General features: G+C 43.8%; 2 protein-coding genes across 2 annotated transcripts in view; both read right to left on the bottom strand.

The window, feature by feature from the left end:
* The window catches only part of FAM83F (family with sequence similarity 83 member F), an 818,594-nt gene that overhangs the window by 169,802 nt on the left and 628,813 nt on the right, over positions 1-19,979 (bottom strand). The gene's annotated exons all lie outside the window — the stretch shown is intronic.
* ADSL (adenylosuccinate lyase) overlaps positions 18,416-19,979 on the bottom strand; it is a 62,397-nt gene continuing 60,833 nt past the window's right edge. The window contains exon 13 of the mRNA XM_053721290.1: positions 18,416-18,556. Within this exon, the coding sequence (XP_053577265.1) occupies positions 18,470-18,556 (87 nt within the window). The 3' untranslated portion in view covers positions 18,416-18,469. The remainder of the gene's footprint in view (positions 18,557-19,979) is intronic.

Genomic DNA, 19,979 nt, shown 5'->3' with positions numbered 1-19,979 from the left:
TGAAGGACTCCCACAGTCAGGGTCAGGGGTGCTGACACAAAGTGGATCAACCCTGAACCAAGTGGATGCCATCCAGAGTAGTTATTTTGAGACAATATCTTTTCTGCAGAAGAGGTAAGTCAGCTTGAATCATAAAACGGTGACCCAGAAAGTTTCCTGCTGCCCCTGAATCAATGAAGGCTTAAGTGTGGACAGTATTCTGAAGGAATTTGAGGGTAACAGGTACCAAAATCAGAGAAGAGTGAGGGGATTTAGTAGAGATCATGCTTAGAGGTACCCCAGTGTTATCCCCTAAGCATTGGCTTTTCCTAGACGAATGTCACAGTTCTTTAGTTGGTGGGAGTTAGAACCACAATAAAAGCATAGTCTCAATCTTCTTCTCTGTCTTTAAAACTCTGAGGGTTTGAAGGAGGAAAGATCCATGGGTTCCTCTACTGGGGTGGCTGGAGAAGTTGAAGGGGTAGAGGATACTGCAGAAACTGGATGAATAGAAGGATGGGAGGGACTGATGCAAAGTGTTATAAAGTCATCCAAAGAAGAGGGAATATCACAATAAGTTAGTTCATCTTTGATGTGATCATGCAGACTCCTCCTAAAAGCTGCCATGAGGGCACTGCCATCCCAACTGGTCTCTTGTGCCAAGGTGCGAAACTCGATGGCAAATTGTGCCACAGTTCTATTGCCCTGGCGGAGATCTAGGAGAGAAAATTCTGCACCAGAAGTATGGCCAGAAGTCCCAAACACAGAAGTAAGTGCAGAAATGAAGGCATCAGCATCATTCAGGAGTGGAGCATTTTTATCCAAAAGGGGAAAGACCTAGGCTAGGGCCTTGTCTTTCAGTAAGGAAATGATAAAGGTGACTCTTGACTGGTGAGACTGAAAGGTGTGAGGATCATTGCGGAAGTGCAGCCTGCATTGGTTAAGAAAACCCCTGCAATATCAGTAGTACCCTCATACTTGTCAGGCAATGGTATCTGGGGTATACTTCCAGAAGCAGAGGAAGAAGCTGCGGTACCAGGAGCAGAGACTGGCGGTACAACAACAGGGGCAGTATTCCTCACCATAACTAGTAAAGAGAGTTGAGCGGTTATAACCTCTAGCTTGGAATCCATATTCTGCAACTGTGTGGTATGAGTTCCCAACATCTGTCCCTGAAGATAAACTGCTTGTGCCACCTCATCTGGCTCCATTGCCCAAGTATAATGTAATGCTCATGGGATACTCCACTATCAGACTGAACTCGGCCAGTAGTCTTCTTATGCCGGCGTCAAGTCGGAATGATAGGGAATATCCCAGAGCAGAGAAAGTTTGCAAGATGAGAAAAGTAGCATTCACCACAGGCAGGATAGTCTTCAGCGGCAACAGTAAAGCAGTCCAAAGGTTAACCACTAGAATGGTCAGACAGGCAGGGTTTGGCAATGGTAAAGCAGTCCAAGGGTAAACCACTAGAATGGTCAGGCAGGCAGTGTTTGGCAACAGAGAGGCAATCCAGAACAATAGGGGTTAATCAAGCAGAGTAGTCAGACAAGCAGAGTTCAGTAGCAGTATATCAATCCAGCAAATTAGGGGTTAATCAGGCAGAGTAGTCAGACAAGCAGAGTTCAGTAGCAGTATATCAATACAGCAAATTAGGGGTTAATCAGGCAGAGTAGTCAGACAGGCTGGGTTAAGTAACGATAAGGCAAATAGCAGTAACGATCTATCACATCCAGAAGCACATAAAGTAACACCTATACTTGGGCAGTGATAGATCGTTACTGTGAAACTTACATAGGCGCAGGATTCGCGCCACAGGAATCCGGACCGGCATGGACAGAGGAGCTTGCGGTGATAACATCAGCGCCGCACGCATCCGGACCCGACACAGCCCCTGACAACGAGCAGGGAAGGAGATGCCGCGCCCCTAGCAACAGCTAGAGCGGCGCCGCGTGACAGGCCTGTGATTACCTGCAAGTCCGTGAAGGATTTAGGAGCTCGGTTACAGGGGAAGTATTTAAGTCTAAATTGTAGGGCCTCTTATGTTGTGTATCTCCTTACATGCACGCAATGTGGGAAGCAATATGTGGGGCTCACGAGTAGAGAGATAAGACAAAGAATACATGAACACCTTTCTAGTATAAAACAGGGCAAATTAACTACTCCATTGGTGCAGCATTTTAGGGAGTACACAACAAGAATGTGAATACGTTGCAGTGGACCATCATTGAGGTTGTGAAGAGCAAAGAGAGGGGAGGTGATGGGGAAAAACTTTTGGGCAAGAGAGAGGTCTTTTGGATACACAGGCTCAGGACCAGGGCCCCAGATGTATTTAATATAGACTATGATGTCATTAATTTCTGGGAATAATTGGCCTGGGCCTGTGTATGCATTTGTAGCCTCCCAGTGTCACAACATTACTATTATTGTTATAATTAAGTTCTACATGATTTTTACTTTTCATTCCCCCCAAAGGCACATTCTGTTTTTTTACACTCTTTATGTTAAGCCTTTCACAAGAAGTTGGCATTTCAAAATGCAATAGGTTATAATTTCATATGCACAGAAATTTGTGAGCTCAAGTATATATAAAGTTAAAATTGCTAATAGATTTATTGTGTAATATGTGCCATATCAAGTGAATAGAAAGCGACCATGGATAAGGGGTATTTGGAATTTATGTATATAACGTTGTACTGCTTTTGTGGACAAATGTAACTTGACAATTGTTTTGAAACATTATGTTACTGTGGTTATATTTGCTATTTTGATGTTTTCAAGATGCCACAGTTCAGGGGTGGAGACTTCGGAGCCAACTCCTGGCTATTGTTTTTAGACAATCACGTCATGTATATGGGTTTAAAAGGGTAGTATTTACCCCAGACTGTAGTTACGATAACGGCTTTGACAGCCGAAACGCGTCAGCAACAGTCAGTTGGGGAGTGGGCTCCTCTCTCCATCTGCACAGACGCTGTGTGGATCCGCTAAGAAAATTGGATTTTATTCTACTTTGCAATAAAGGCTATATTTTACCTTACTATCCATTGTTGTGAGTGTGCTCATTTATGCTTTTGGAATCTTATTGGTAATGTACTGTCAAAGGTTTATGTCTCTGCAGTCCCGCCATCCATCTAGTTTCCCAAGAGATTAGAGGTCTATGCTCTACACGGAAGAATCCCCATCTATGCAGTAATGATCGGAAGCGCATTGCTTCAAAGTTAAGTTTGACAGGGATATTGTAATAGGTTATCAATTCTGGATAGGTAAGCCAAGTCAAGCCTTTGTACAAATCGCTGATTGTTTTGATGTTGTGGTTAGACCAGCTGGCTGTGCTAGAGTCAGGGAGACCCCGTAGGAGACATCTAATGTCATTTATTGGAGATGGGTGGGGGGCTATCATGGCAGAGCATCGGAGCTGGTGCCACAGGGTTAAGCAGTCTTTAATAATCGGATTGGGAGAAAGTGTCAGGGATTTACAGTGTTGCGGTATCCAGGGAAGATCAGGTAGAAAGATATGGTGTGGTAGGGATGCCTGTTCAATCTCATACCATCTAGGGCGCTGGCTAGGAGAGTCCCATCTTGATATGTGCAAAAGCATGGCTGCCTTGTAGTAAATTTTGAGGTTGGAAAGTCCTAGTCCTCCCTTATCTATTAGGGATTGTAGAATCTTGCGGGAAATACGTGGATGAGAGTTTGCTCATATGTAGGTATTTAGAGTAGATTGGTGTCTAGGAGTGCTGTAGGAAATTTTAGGGGGAAACATCAAAATAGGTAGGTAAGTTTCGGGAGCAGCATAATTTTGAATGCAGAGATTCTGCCCATCCACAAAACTTCTTGGTATCTAGGGAGTTCAATGGAGTATCTAAGGGTCTGTAGGAGGCGAGTGTGATTGATGGTTATGACACTGGGGAGATGATGGGATAGGTGTAGTCCTAGGTGTCGAATGCCTTCTCTATTCCATTTGAACTGATATTTGGCTTGTAGTCTTTTAACCTGTTTGTCAGGCAGGTTCAGGGGGCAGGCTTCTGTCTTATCTACGTTCAATCAACTTGTAGTAGGAAAGCGTACCAAACAATTGGAATAGGTCTAGAAGGTGCGGGAGGGAGAAGGTAGGGTCTGAGACAAAAAAACGTAAGGTCATTCGTGAAAAGGCTAAGTTTCCGACTAGTACCGTGAATATAGATACATTTGATATTTTGGTTTAGGGGTATGGCAGCTGCTAGGGGTTCAATAGCTAGTACAAAGAGGAGTGGAGAGAGGGCATCCCTGACGGGTTCCGTTAAGGAGGGCAAACAAAATCCCAATCCCCTCACTCTGGCTGTTGGGTTTGAGTAAAGGGCCCCAACGGACATTCTAAAAGATGCCAGGAGTCCCATCACCTCCAGAACCACCATCATATATTGCCAGCGCATCCTGTCCAACACGTTTTCAGCGTCGAACAACAGGGTGAGTGAGGAGGGGTAGGTCCAACCTTCCCACCTCCAAATAAAATATTAAGTAAACATCACGTACTGTCTGTACCCTGCCTATTCACAACAAATCCAACCTGGTCTCTATGGACAACTTCTGGGAGTAATGGGTTTAGTCTAGTGGCTAGGACTTAGACAAATATCTTGATATCAACATTAATGAGGGACGATAGCTCTGGGAAAGTTGTGGAGCCTTGCCTTCTTTCGGGATAGTTAAGATTGTCGCTTCTAGGTACTCAGTTGGTAGGGAGCCTGTCTCAAATACTTTAGCAAATAGTCGGAGGTATGGTGCTAAAATATTGATGTACGTCTAATAAAACAGTGGGGTGTAGCTGTCAGGTCCTGTGGTTTTATGGAGCTTAAGCATCTTAATTGAACTTTTGATTTCTAAGGCGGAGATGGGATCTATGAGGGATGCAACCCTTTGTGTGTCTAGTTTTGGGAGGACAAGAAGTTCAGTATAGCATGTCTATTTGTTTTTACTGTACTTGAGTGAGAGCTAATGTTATATAGGGAGCTATAGTAATTCATAAAGGCATCACCTATGGCTTTAGGGGAACAAAGTGTGCCATGTCGTTATCTTCTGTATTCAAGTAGATTTAGTGTGGGCCATAAGCTTATTGGCAAGTAGCCTATCAGCCCTGTTATCTTGGTAATAGAAAAGGTTTTGGAATCTCGTTACATTTTCCTGGACTTTCTGCGTCTCTTTTGCTGTTATCTCAGCCCTAAGTTTACCTATGTGGGCTGCAAAGTTAGGGTCAGGTTTATTTTTATTCTCTCTTTCAATCATTTTTAACTCCCCAAATAATTGCACTAGGGTGGCTCCCTGTTTTCGACATAGGTGCGCCGCTCTTTTAATCAGAGTCCTCGGAATATATTCTTTCATCGAAGCCCATAGTGTCGCCTCTGAGACTAGTCCATTGTCATTGAGTTGAAAGTATTCCTTTAGGTTAGTGACAGTTTGAAGGGTCCATGGGTTATTTATCAGATAGTCTGCTAATCTCCAGGAACGAGTCTGTCCTTCTAGATTAAAGGGACAGTCTACACCAGAATTGTTATTGTTTTAAAAGATAGATAATCCCTTTTTTACCCATTCCCCAGTTTTGCATAACCAACAGTTATATTTATATATTTTTTACCTCTGTGATTATCTTGTATCTGAGCCTCTGCAAACTGCCCCTTTTTTCAGTTCTTTTGACAGACTTTAGCCAATCAGTGATAGCTCCCAGGTAACTTCATGTGCATGAGCACAGTGTTATCTATATGAAATTCATGAACTAATACCCTCTAGTGGTGAAAAACCTGTTAAAATGCATTCTTAAGAGGCGGCCTACAAGGTCTAAGAAATTAGCATATGAACCTCCTAGGTTAAGCTTTCAACTAAGAATACCAAGAGAACAAAGCAAAATTGGTAATAAAAGTAAATTGGAAAATTGTTTAAAATTACATGCTCTATCTGAATCATGAAAGTTTATTTTGGACTAGACTGTCCCTTTAATGGGTTTAATGTGGACCATCACCATATAGTTATTGGACCAGGGGCATATAACTATCCTTGCTCTTTTAGCCTTACCTAGGGCCCAGGGGTCACTGAAAATGGAGTCTATGCTGGAATAGGAATGGTGGGCAGTGGAATAGAACGTATAGTCGTGATCGGTCAAGTGTAGGCAGCGCCATATATCAAATAGATTATAGCGTGTCATTAGGTCCCGGAATCTCTTGGATGCGAGCACCATTTTTTGATCTATATGTGTACCTTTAGAGTTCTATCTGTCTAGAGTAGGGTTCCATGTAGAGTTTAAGTCTCCCCCTATCAGTACAATCCCCCTCTTGACCTGGTCAATCCTAGGGAGAATCTTCTTTAGGAACACATCTTGGAGGTCATTGGGTGCATATACGTTAACTAAGGTGTATAAAATGTTATTGAGATTGCAAACTATAATTAGTGATGTTGTGAACAGTTCGCCGGAGAACAGTTCCCGGCGATCTTAGCTTGTTTGCGTTCGCCGCACAGTCTGCAGACACATTTGAGCCAATCAGCAGCAGACACTCCCTCCCAGCTCCTGGGCAGCAGCCATTTTAGATTGATTTTGATCCTGCATTCTTAGTGAGAGGAGGGTTAGTGCTGCTGCTGGTGATTTTATAGGCTAAGCTAGTGTATTCGGTGTCCACTACAGTCCTGAAGGACTCATCTAATCTCTGCTGTAAGGACAGCACCCCAAAAAGCCCTTTTTAGGGCTAGAACTTCAGCCCAAAAAGCCCTTTTTAGGGCTAGAACTTCAGTCGTTTTTTTTTTTTTTAATTGCATTTGCCTGCCTGTCAGCCTGTGTGTGAGGCTCACAGCATATACTGTGATTAATTGCTCTGTGCCACCACTGATATCTGGTGTAACATTAGTGTAAATTAAAAAAAAAAAAACTTTTACATCAGTTTGCTAGTGTAATCTAATTTCATTTTCCGTCAGGCCCACAGCATATACTGTGATTAATTGCTCTGTGCCACCACTGATATCTGGTGTAACTTTAGTATAAATGTAAAAAAAACAAAAACTTTTACATCAGTTTGCTAGTGTAATCTAATTTCATTTTCTGTCAGGCCCACAGCATATACTATGATTAATTGCTCTGTGCCACCACTCCTATCTGGTGTAACATTAGTGTAAATTTAAAAAAACTAAAACTTTTACATCAGTTTGCTAGTGTAATCTAATTTCATTTTCCATCAGTCCTGTGTGCCAGGCCCACCGCATATACTGTGATTAATTGCTCTGTGCCACCATTGATATCTGGTGTAACATTAGTGTAAATTTTAAAAAAAACAAAAAACTTTTACATCATTTTGCTAGTGTAATCTAATTTCATTTTCCGTCAGGCCCACAGCATATACTGTGATTAATTGCTCTGTGCCACCACTGATATCTGGTGTAACATTAGTGTAAATTAAAAAAAAAAAAAAACTTTTACATCAGTTTGCTAGTGTAATCTAATTTCATTTTCCGTCAGGCCCACAGCATATACAGGGAGTGCAGAATTATTAGGCAAGTTGTATTTTTGAGGATTAATTTTATTATTGAACAACAACCATGTTCTCAATGAACCCAAAAAACTCATTAATATCAAAGCTGAATATTTTTGGAAGTAGTTTTTAGTTTGTTTTAAGTTTTAGCTATTTTAGGGGGATATCTGTGTGTGCAGGTGACTATTACTGTGCATAATTATTAGGCAACTTAACAAAAAACAAATATATACCCATTTCAATTATTTATTTTTACCAGTGAAACCAATATAACATCTCAACATTCACAAATATACATTTCTGACATTCAAAAACAAAACAAAAACAAATCAGTGACCAATATAGCCACCTTTCTTTGCAAGGACACTCAAAAGCCTGCCATCCATGGATTCTGTCAGTGTTTTGATCTGTTCACCATCAACATTGCGTACAGCAGCAACCACAGCCTCCCAGACACTGTTCAGAGAGGTGTACTGTTTTCCCTCCTTGTAAATCTCACATTTGATGATGGACCACAGGTTCTCAATGGGGTTCAGATCAGGTGAACAAGGAGGCCATGTCATTAGATTTTCTTCTCTTATACCCTTTCTTGCCAGCCACGCTGTGGAGTACTTGGACGCGTGTGATGGAGCATTGTCCTGCATGAAAATCATGTTTTTCTTGAAGGATGCAGACTTCTTCCTGTACCACTGCTTGAAGAAGGTGTCTTCCAGAAACTGGCAGTAGGACTGGGAGTTGAGCTTGACTCCATCCTCAACCCGAAAAGGCCCCACAAGCTCATCTTTGATGATACCAGCCCAAACCAGTACTCCACCTCCACCTTGCTGGCGTCTGAGTCGGACTGGAGCTCTCTGCCCTTTACCAATCCAGCCACGGGCCCATCCATCTGGCCCATCAAGACTCACTCTCATTTCATCAGTCCATAAAACCTTAGAAAAATCAGTCTTGAGATATTTCTTGGCCCAGTCTTGACGTTTCAGCTTGTGTGTCTTGTTCAGTGGTGGTCGTCTTTCAGCCTTTCTTACCTTGGCCATGTCTCTGAGTATTGCACACCTTGTGCTTTTGGGCACTCCAGTGATGTTGCAGCTCTGAAATATGGCCAAACTGGTGGCAAGTGGCATCTTGGCAGCTGCATGCTTGACTTTTCTCAGTTCATGGGCAGTTATTTTGTGCCTTGGTTTTTCTAAACGCTTCTTGCGACCCTGTTGACTATTTTGAATGAAACGCTTGATTGTTCGATGATCACGCTTCAGAAGCTTTGCAATTTTAAAAGTGCTGCATCCCTCTGCAAGATATCTCACTATTTTTGACTTTTCTGAGCCTGTCAAGTCCTTCTTTTGACCCATTTTGCCAAAGGAAGGGAAGTTGCCTAATAATTATGCACACCTGATATAGGGTGTTGATGTCATTAGACCACACCCCTTCTCATTACAGAGATGCACATCACCTAATATGCTTAATTGGTAGTAGGCTTTCGAGCCTATACAGCTTGGAGTAAGACAACATGCATAAAGAGGATGATGTGGTCAAAATACTCATTTGCCTAATAATTCTGCACTCCCTGTACTGTGATTAATTGCTCTGTGCCACCACTGATATCTGGTGTAACTTTAGTATAAATGTAAAAAAAAACAAAAAACTTTTACATCAGTTTGCTAGTGTAATCTAATTTCATTTTCCATCAGGCCCACAGCATATACTATGATTAATTGCTCTGTGCCACCACTCCTATCTGGTGTAACATTAGTGTAAATTTAAAAAAACAAAAACTTTTACATCATTTTGCTAGTGTAATCTAATTTCATTTTCCGTCAGGCCCACAGCATATACTGTGATTAATTGCTCTGTGCCACCACTGATATCTGGTGTAACATTAGTGTAAATTAAAAAAAAAAAAAAACTTTTACATCAGTCTGCTAGTGTAATCTAATTGCAGTTGCCAGGCCAGCCTGCCACTGCCAGCCTCAGTGCCACCACTCATATCTGGTGTAACATTAGTGTAAAAAATTTTTAAAAAAACTTTTACATCAGTCTGCTAGTGTTATTTAATTTTAGTTGCCAGGCCAGCCTGCCACTAGTGCCAGCCTGTGTGTCAGGCTCCCAGCATATACTGTGCCTACTTCCATCCTCAGTGCCACCACTCCTATCTGTTGTAACATTAGTGTAAATTTAAAAAAAAAAAAACATTTTACTTCAGTCTGCTAGTGTTATTTAATTTCAGTTGCCTGCCTGCCAGCGTGTGTGCCAGACAAACTTTCCAACTAGTGCCACCAATCATATTTGTTATAACAGTAGTGTAAATATTTAAAAAAAAAAAAAAAATTGACTGTGAAACATCAGTCTGTTAGTGTAATGTAATTGAAGTTGCCTGCCAGCGTGTGCCAGGCCCACTTGCCAAGTTAGTGGCACCACTCATATTTGTTGTAACAGTAGTGTAAATATTTAGAATAAAAACTTTTTTGACTGTGAAACATCAGTCTGCTAGTGTAATCGAATTGCAGTTGCCTGCCTGCCTGCCAGCCAGCGTGTGTGCCGGGCCCACTTGCCAACTAGTGCCACCAATCATATTTGTTATAACAGTATTGTAAATATTTAAAAAAAAAACTTTTTTGACTGTGAAACATCATTCAGCTAGTGTAATCTAATTGCAGTTGCCTGCCTGCCAGCGTGTGTGCCAAGCCCACTTGCCAACTAGTGCCACCAATCATATTTGTTATAACAGTAGTGTAAATATTTTTTAAAAAAAAATTTGGACTGTGAAACATCAGTCTGCTAGTGTAATCTAATTGAAGTTGCCTGCCTGCCTGCCAGCGTGTGTGCCAGGCCCACTTGCCAACTACTGCCACCAATCATATTTGTTGTAACAGTAGTGTAAATATTTTAAAAAAAAATTTGGACTGTGAAACATCAGTCTGCTAGTGTAATCTAATTGAAGTTGCCTGCCTGCCTGCCTGCCAGCGTGTGTGCCAGGCTCACTTGCCAAGTTAGTGGCACCACTCATATTTGTTGTAACAGTAGTTTAAATATTTAAAAAATAAAAAAATTTGACTGTGAAACATCAGTCTGCTTTTTTGTGTCAGGCTCACAGCGTATACTGTGCACACTTGCCCAGTGCCACCACTCATATCTTGTTTAATAGTAGTGTAAGTGTACATTTAAAAAAAATAAACTTTTTGGATTGTGAAACATCAATCTGCTTTTTTGTGTCAGGCTCACAGCGTATACTGTGCCCACATGCCCAGTGGCACCACTCATATTTTGTTTAATAGTAGTGTAAGTCTACATTTAAATAAAAAAATGACAGGCAGAGGCAGGCCACCCCGCAGGTGCCGTCGTGGTTGTGGTGCTGTGATTCCCTTTGACCCTACAATAATGCACAGTGTTCAGAGGCCACGTGCCATGAACGCAAAAAGTTCTGAGGAGGACCTAGTTGAATGGCTAACACAGGACACCCAGTCTTCTACAGCTTCCGCTCCTAACCTTGACGCACCATCCACCTCCAGCTTAGCTGCGGGCACCTCTCAAGTGACCAGTGCCACTCACCCGCCTGTCGCCACCACCAACACTAGCACCACAGCCGCTTCACTTGATCTGTCAGAGGAGTTTATTGACACATCAGTTGGAAGAAATGAGTGATGCGCAACCATCATTGACAGAGGATGTAGATAACAGTGATATGTCTCAGTCAGGCAGCATTACAGACATGGACGTACAGTGTGATGATGATGGTGATGTTGTACCCGCTGCTGCTTCCTTTGTTGATTTGTCAGATACAAGTGAAGCGGTTGATGATGATGAGTCCGTGGATGTCACATGGGTGCCCGCTAGAAGAGAAGAAGAAGAGAGGGAAAGTTCAGATGGGGAGACAGAGAGGAGGAGACGAGTTGGAAGCAGGGGGAGGTCGTCGCAAGGAGCTAGTGGCACAGTCAGACAGCATGCATCTGCACCCGGGGTCAGCCAGATAGCACGCCAATCAAAGCATGCTGTTGCCACCACCAGAATGCCGTCATCGCAGAGCTCAGCAGTGTGGCATTTTTTTTGTGTGTCTGCCTCTGACAACAGGGATGCCATTTGTAACCTGTGCCAAAAGAAACTGAATCGTGGGAAGTCCAACACCCACCTAGGTACAACTGCTTTGCGAAGGCATATGGTCTCACATCACAAACGCCGATGGGATGAACACATGAGTAGAAGCAGCAAACAAACTCAAAGCCGCCATCCTACTCCTGGTCCAGCATCTTCAGCCACGTCAACCACTGCTGTCCTCCTTGCCCCCTCTCAACCATCTGCCACTCAGTCTCTCTTACGTAGCACTTCCTGGTCATCTGCCCACAGTCAGGTGTCTGTCAAGGACATGTTTGAGTGTAAGAAGCCAATTTCCCAAAGTCACCTCCTTGCCCGGCATCTGACAGCTGGCTTGTCTGAACTCTTAGCCCGCCAGCTTTTACCATACAAGCTGATGGAGTCTGAGGCGTTCAAAAAATTTGTATCTATTGGGACACCGCAGTGGAAGGTACCTGGCCGAAATTTCTTTCCACAAAAGGCAATCCCCAACCTGTACTCGATTGTGCGAAAGGAAGTAATGGCATGTCTGGCACACAGCGTTGCGGCAAGGGTCCATCTGACCACTGATAGCGGGTGTGCAAAGCATGGTCAGGGCAGGTATATCACCTACACTGCACATTGGGTAAACCTGCTGAAGGCTGCCAAGCTTGGAATGCGTGTCTCTGCAGAGGAGTTGGTGACACCGCCTGCTGCTACCTCCTCTACTCCTCCTACTCCATCCTCTTCCATAACCTCTTCCTCGGCTGAGTCCTCTTCTGCTGCTGCGTCTTGCTCCACATCAACGGCACCCCCCCAGCTCCCCAGGTACTATTCAACATCCCAGATACGGCAGTGTCACACCGTCTTGGGGTTGACTTGCCTGAAAGCCGAGAGTCACACCGCACCAGCACTCCTGTGCGCCCTGAACGCACAGGTGGATCAGTGGCTGACTCCGCACCAACTGGAGATTGGCAAAGTTGTTTCTGGCAATGGAAGTAATTTGGTGGCGGCATTGAAATTGGGCAAGTTGACACATGTGCCGTGCATGGTACATGTGTGTAATCTGATTGTACAACGCTTTGTGAATAAGCACCCAGGCTTACAGGACGTCCTGAAGCAGGCCAAGAAGGTGTGTGGCCATTTCAGGCGTTCCTACATGGCCATGGCGCACTTGTGAGATATCCAGCGGCGAAACAACCTGCCAGTGAGGCGCTTGATTTGCGACAGCCCGACACGTTGGAATTCAACACTCCTAATGTTCGACCGCCTGCTACAACAAGAAAAAGCTGTTAATGAGTATTTGTATGACCGGGGTGCTAGGACAGCCTCTGGGGAGCTGGGGATTTTTTTTGCCACGTTACTGGACGCTCATGCGCAATGCCTGTAGGCTTATGCGTCCTTTTGAGGAGGTGACAAACCTAGTCAGTCGCACCGAAGGCACCATCAGCGACATCATACTATTTGTTTTCTTCCTGGAGCGTGCCCTGCGAAGAGTGCTGGATCAGGCCGTAGATGAGCGTGAAGAGGAAGAGTTGTATGACCGGGGTGCTAGGACAGCCTCTGGGGAGCTGGGGATTTTTTTTGCCACGTTACTGGACGCTCATGCGCAATGCCTGTAGGCTTATGCGTCCTTTTGAGGAGGTGACAAACCTAGTCAGTCGCACCGAAGGCACCATCAGCGACATCATACTATTTGTTTTCTTCCTGGAGCGTGCCCTGCGAAGAGTGCTGGATCAGGCCGTAGATGAGCGTGAAGAGGAAGAGTTGTGGTCTCCATCACCACCAGAAACAGCCTTATCAGCATCGCTTGCTGGACCAGCGGCAACGCATGAAGAGGATTGTGAGTCAGAGGAGGAATGTGGCTTTGAGGAGGAGGAGGAGGAAGACCAAGCACAACAGGCATCCCAGGGTGCTCGTTGTTGTCACCTATCTGGTACCCGTGGTGTTGTATGTGGCTGGGGGGAAGAAGATACCTTCAGTGAGATCAGCGAGGACGAGGAACGGGACATGATTAGCTCGGCATCCAACCTTGTGCAAATGGGGTCTTTCATGCTGTTGTGCCTGTTGAGGAACCCTCGTATAAAAAAAGCTGAAGGAGAACGACCTGTACTGGGTGTCCACGCTACTAGACCCCCGGTATAAGCATAAAGTTACTGAAATGTTACCGAATTCCCGCAAGCCAGAAAGGATGGAGCAGTTCAAAAATAAATTAAAAAGTATGCTTTACACAGCTTATAAGGGTGATGTCACAGCACAACGGGAATCTAACAGGGGAAGAGATTAAAGTATTTCTCCTCCTCCTCCCACGACCACACCGGCAAGTACAGGACGCTTTCCAGACGTGTTGTTGATGGAGGACATGCAGACCTTTTTAACTCCTATGCATCGTCACAGCCCTTCGGGATCCAGCCTCAGAGAAAGACTCAACCGACAGGTAGCAGACTAACTAGCATTAACTGCGGATCTCGACACTCTGAGGAGCGATGGACCCCTTGACTACTGGGTGTGCAGGCTTGACCTTTGGCCTGAGCTATCCCAATTTGCAATCGAACTTCTGGCCTGCCCCGCTTCAAGTGTCCTGTCAGAAAGGACCTTCAGTGCAGCAGGAGGTATTGTCACTGAGAAGAGAAGTCGCCTAGGTCAAAAAAAGTCTCGATTATCTCACCTTTATTAAAATGAAAGAGGGATGGATCCTGAAGGGACTGACATTGTGCGACACATTAGAGTAAAAAAGGACTGATGAGATGAGCTGCCTTGGGCTACAAATGGTACACATGCTGCTGTATTTTATCTTCGAATGGCGGATGACTTGCGTGACTTACCCGGCAACAACTAGGGTTCAAGCCGCAATGTTTTAGGGCACTTTCTAACTGTCAAACAAACATCAATTTTTTTGGCCGCTGCTACAGCAGCGGCTGCAACAATACCTAATTTTTCAGGCATTTTTACATGCCTAATTTTTCTGGCCTCTGGTGCTGCACTGTGGCTACAAAGCCCAAACCAAAAAAAAGGCACATAACAGTGATTAAACTGTTAAGAATAGTACTACTTAACACACCACTCATATCTGGTGGCACAGTACATTGCACGCGCAGTGCCCCAAATTTGAAGTAGGAGGACCGACCAAGCATCTTTTTCCATCTCCCGGTTCCTAAAAATTATCTCCGGGTTCCTAAAATCGATGCCATACCTGTACTCTATTGTGCAAAAGGATGGCATGTGTGTTATGTCATGCTGTTGTGTCTGTTGAGGGTCGGGGACCCAAGTATAAAAAGGCTGAAGGAGAACGACCTGTACTGGGTGTCCAAACATCTTTATCCATCTCCCGGATGTAGCGGTACTCCACTAGGGGCTCTCCCTTCCTCTGTCCAAACCCAGGGGTGGCCACCGGATAGTGGGACCAGAGATATAGTTGCTGAGACCGGGGTCAAGCCAGCGGGTGTATCTCCCCCAGCTGGGCTGGTCTCAGTGGACTCCCAGTCAGGTAGCGTCCTCTCTGCCCTGCAGCTCTTTCTTGGCAGGTATCGTCCCCTCTGCCTGTCTACTTCTAGGCAGGAATAAATCCCCCTGCTAGGCTGCTTCTTGGCAGGAATAGATCCCTATGCCTCCAAATAGTGGGACCAGGGCTATCGTGGCTGAGACCAGGGTCAAGCCAGCGGCTGTATCTCCCCCAGCTGGGCTGTTTTCAGTGGACTCCCAGGCAGGTAGCGTCCTCTCCGCCCTGCAGCTCTTTCTTGGCAGGTATCGTCCCCTCTGCCTGTCTGCTTCTTCTAGGCAGGAATAAATCCCTCTGCCAGGCTGCTTCTTGGCAGGAATAGATTCCTCTGCCTCCAAATAGTGGGACCAGGGCTATCGTGGCTGAGACCAGGGTCAAGCCAGCGGCTGTATCTCCCCCAGCTGGGCTGGTCTCAGTGGGCTCCCAGGCAGGTAGCGTCCCCTCTGCCTGTCTGCTTCTAGGCAGGAATAGATCCCTCTGCCTCACTGCACACTTCCAGCAGATAGCGTGCCCTCTGGTTTCTTATAGGCAGGAATCAATCCCTCTGCCTTGCTGCTCCTTTCAGGCAGGCCAGCTCTTTGCAAACAGGCCCACAAAGTCTGTAACAGAATGCAGGGTCAGAACCTCTGCAACTGGTATACCCGAAAGAATCAGACAGCACAAAAAGCAATCCCGGACCCCAACCTGTACTCGATTGTGCAAAAAGAAGTAACCTTACCATGGGTCCCAGATCGCATGTTTTATTGTTATACTCTGTCAGGGAAATTATATAACTATCAATCGTATCAATCAAATATATATTGCATCTATTGATCTCTGTAATTCGTATCGATCAAATGTATATTGCATCTTTTGATCTATGTTATTCGTACCTATCAAATGTATATTGCATCTTTTGATCTGCCTTGCTGCTCATTTCAGGCAGGCCAGCTCTTTGCATAGAGGCCCACAGACTCTGTAACAGATCTCTCTTGCAGGGAGAGGTGCAGCCAGAATGCAGGGTCAGAACCTCTGCAACTGGTATACTCGATTGTGCAAAAGGAAGTAACCTTACCATGGGTCCCAGACCGCACGTCTTTGTAATTTTCTTCCTGGGAAATTATATATCTTTCAAAATTAGCTATTTATCTATCAAATCTATCTAACTATCAATCGTATCTATCAAATGTATATTGCATCTATTGATCTATGTAATTGGTATCTATCAAATGTATATTGCATCTTTTGATCTATGTAATTGGTATCTATCAAATGTATATTGCATCTTTTGATCTATGTAATTGGTATCTATCAAATGTATATTGCATCTATTGATCTATGTAATCTATGTATCTATCTATCAAATCTATCGATCTCGTGGTTGTGCAAATGGACTGTTTGCGGTTGTTTGTGGTGCGTTAAACGGGGAGTTTGGTCTGTCACTGTGAAGCGGGCATAACCCTTACACTACCTGATCGATACAACATCATACCTGATGTTTTAAAGCACGTTATTCAAAACAATTTAGGAATGTTAGGTGATTTATGCCCTTTATGGCTTAAAACCAGACTCTGCATCAACTATGTAATTTTCCATGGGAGTTTTGCCATGGATCCCCCTCCAGCATGCCACAGTCCAGGTGTTAGTCCCCTTGAAACAACTTTTCCATCACTATTGCGGCCAGAAAGAGTCCCTGTGGGTTTTAAAATTCGCCTGTCCATTGAAGTCAATGGCGGTTCGCGAACATTTGCCGAAGTTAGCGTTCGCCAACGCAAAATTTTAGGTTCGCGACATCACTAACTATAATAAGTTATTTATCCACAGTGTGTCTCTGTCAGTGGATATTGGTGAATAAGCCACATCGCTCCTAATGAGTATAGCGACAACTCTCTTTTTTTCTGGTGTAGGAGGCTCTTTCGCAGACTGGGTAGAGAGAGTAATTAACAGTGTGTGGGGATGGGTCTGTCCAGGGAGTCTCTTGTAGAAACGCTACTTCTATTTTACCGTTTTTAAGATACCATAACAGTAGGCTTCACTTAGTGGGGGTGTTCAGTTACAGGACTACAATTTTGTCCCCTTTTGTAGAAGTAAACTAATACTAAAAGAAAAGTGTTTAACCCCTTCAGGACAGGGGCAAATGACATTAACAGAAGACAGGAAGGCCAATTCTGGGATCGGATACTGGGGGACAGCCCACGTCCCCCAGTTGGATGTTTCTTTTCGACAAAGCAGGAGGGTGGAGGACCCTCAAAAAGTTAGAATGTCCCATGCCATCCTAAGGGCGTTAGAGCCCAGCGCTGTTAGGATGGCATGGAACATCCTAAGGTTGTGAAGGGGTTAAAATAAATACAATGTCCAAATAAAATACAGCATTTTTTTCACGTTAGAATGTCCCTATAAAATAAACATTCCTTTAAATGGTTTACTGTAATCTTCACAGACTTATACGTCAAAGCAGCCCACTCATACTCTCCCTTTTAAATCTCACATATTTTCCTTTTTGTGAATTTACCCTTCCCATCTGCCCCTCCATACACGGTATACGCTTGCTGCAGCCAGCATCCTACCAGCTGTATGAATTGTAGAATGAAAATAATCTCACTTCTTAGCTTATAAAAATGAGTTTTGTTTTCATAGATCTGGCACAGTCAGTGTGGGGGTGGGGAGGGGCAGAACATCTTTAGGGGCAGTTCTGTGACTTGATGACTTCCAGCTTCTATACTCTCTGATTAGTTTATGTGATCATTGTGTTACACATTTATGATCCCTGTGTGTCTAGTGGGGGCGCATGATCCTTACATGAGACTCTGTCCTCCTGTTGTGAGAAACAACTAAGGTTAATACTGCATGTAAAGTGTTAAACACACAGGACCAGTACTGGCTTTGCAGCTGTCTAGGTGCACCCAGAAAGACTGCAGGACGCCGTGCGTGTGCGCAGAGAGACTGCAAGATGCCGTGTGTGTATGCAGAGATACTACAGGATGCTGTGTGTACACGCAGAGATCATACACCTCCCAACATTTGTGTATGGGTATCAGGGACTCAGGATGTTGATGAGTCCAGTTGCCATTTTGTGGAAGGAGCCATGTTGGGAAGGAGTTGGATTGTGGGTGTGTCTGAGTAGTCAGTAGGTGTGTCTGGGTGCTATGGGGTTGTGGCTAAAGGAAATTCTACAAATAGGGACATAAGACGGTTTCAGATAGACAGCAGTGCAGAGCCCAGAACTAGGGACTGTCCCTCTCCAATACGAAGGTCTGAGAGACTGCAAGCTACTGTGTGTGTGCAAGGCAGATTACAGAATATTTCATACGCATAAATTACTGTTTTGCTGGTATTTGCGCTTGGTCAGCAGGTCATGCACCTTCTCCCTTAGTGTGGCACATTGGCACCTTCCACAAGACCCAGCACTGACAGGCACAGAAAACAACACAGCCAGTGAAATCTATCAGGTTCTTTTATTTGCAAAATAAATATCTCTAATTGTCGCAGATCACAGCTCCAGCTCAATCTTCACGTCCATCTTACTGTGATACGGCGCCAGCATGGGAAGCACCTCCTCCTTCAGAAATCTACGCACCTAGTAAATAAAATGCACAGAAATGAGAAGGTCTAGTAAACTGCAAAGTTTAAAAAACATAATTTATGTAAGAACTTACCTGATAAATTCATTTCTTTCATATTGGCAAGAGTCCATGAGCTAGTGACATATGGGATATACAATCCTACCAGGAGGGGCAAAGTTTCCCAAACCTCAAAATGCCTATAAATACACCCCTCACCACACCCACAATTCAGTTTAACGAATAGCCAAGAAGTGGGGTGATAAAGAAAGGAGTAGAAAGCATCAACAAAGGAAATTTGGAAATAATTGTCCTTTATACAAAAAATCATAACCACCATAAAAAGGGTGGGCCTCATGGACTCTTGCCAATATGAAATAAATGAATTTATCAGGTAAGTTCTTACATAAATTATGTTTTCTTTCATGTAATTGGCAAGAGTCCTTGAGCTAGTGACATATGGGATATCAATACCCAAGATGTGGATCTTCCACTCAAGAGTCACTAGAGAGGGAGGGAATAAAAATAAAAACAGCCATATTCCGCTGAAAAAATTAATCCACAAAGCAAAAAAATAAGTTTATTTCCATTTTTGAAAGATAAAAACTTAAATCAAAAAGCAGAAGAATCATACTGAAACAGCTGCCTGAAGAACTTTTCTACCAAAAACTGCTTCGGAAGAAGCAAATACATCAAAACGGTAGAATTTAGTAAATGTATGCAAAGAGGACCAAGTTGCCGCTTTGCAAATCTGATCAACTGAAGCTTCATTCTTAAAAGCCCACGAAGTGGAGACCGATCTAGTAGAATGAGCTGTAATTCTCTGAGGCGGGGCCTGACCCGACTCCAAATAAGCTTGATGTATCAAAAGTTTCAACCAAGAAGCCAAGGAAATAGCAGAAGCCTTCTGACCTTTCCTAGGACCAGAAAATAAAACAAATAGACTGGAAGTCTTCCTGAAATCTTTAGTAGCTTCCACATAATATTCCAAAGCGCTTACCACATCCAAAGAATGTAAGGATCTTTCTAAAGAATTCTTAGGATTAGAACATAAGGAAGGGACAACAATTTCTCTATTAATGTTGTTAGAATTCACAACCTTAGGTAAAAATTGAAAAGAAGTTCGCAAACTGCCTTATCCTGGTGAAAAATCAGAAAAGGAGACTCACAAGAAAGAGCAGATAGCTCAGAAACTCTTCTAGCAGAAGAGGTAGCCAAAAGGAACAACACTTTCCAAGAAAGTAGTTTAATGTCCAAAGAATGCATAGGCTCAAATGGAGGAGCCTGTAAAGCCTTCAGAACCAAATTAAGACTCCAAGGAGGAGAAATTGATTTAATGACAGGCTTAATACGAACTAAAGCTTGTACAAAATAGTGAATATCAGGAAGTATAGCAATCTTTCTGTGAAATAAAACAGAAAGAGCGGAGATTTGACCTTT

The sequence above is a fragment of the Bombina bombina genome, chromosome 7 (genome assembly GCF_027579735.1).
Source record: "Bombina bombina isolate aBomBom1 chromosome 7, aBomBom1.pri, whole genome shotgun sequence".
Lineage (NCBI taxonomy): Eukaryota > Metazoa > Chordata > Amphibia > Anura > Bombinatoridae > Bombina > Bombina bombina.
Note: the sequence above shows the minus strand (reverse complement) of the source record. Positions and strands in the feature narration are given on the sequence as shown.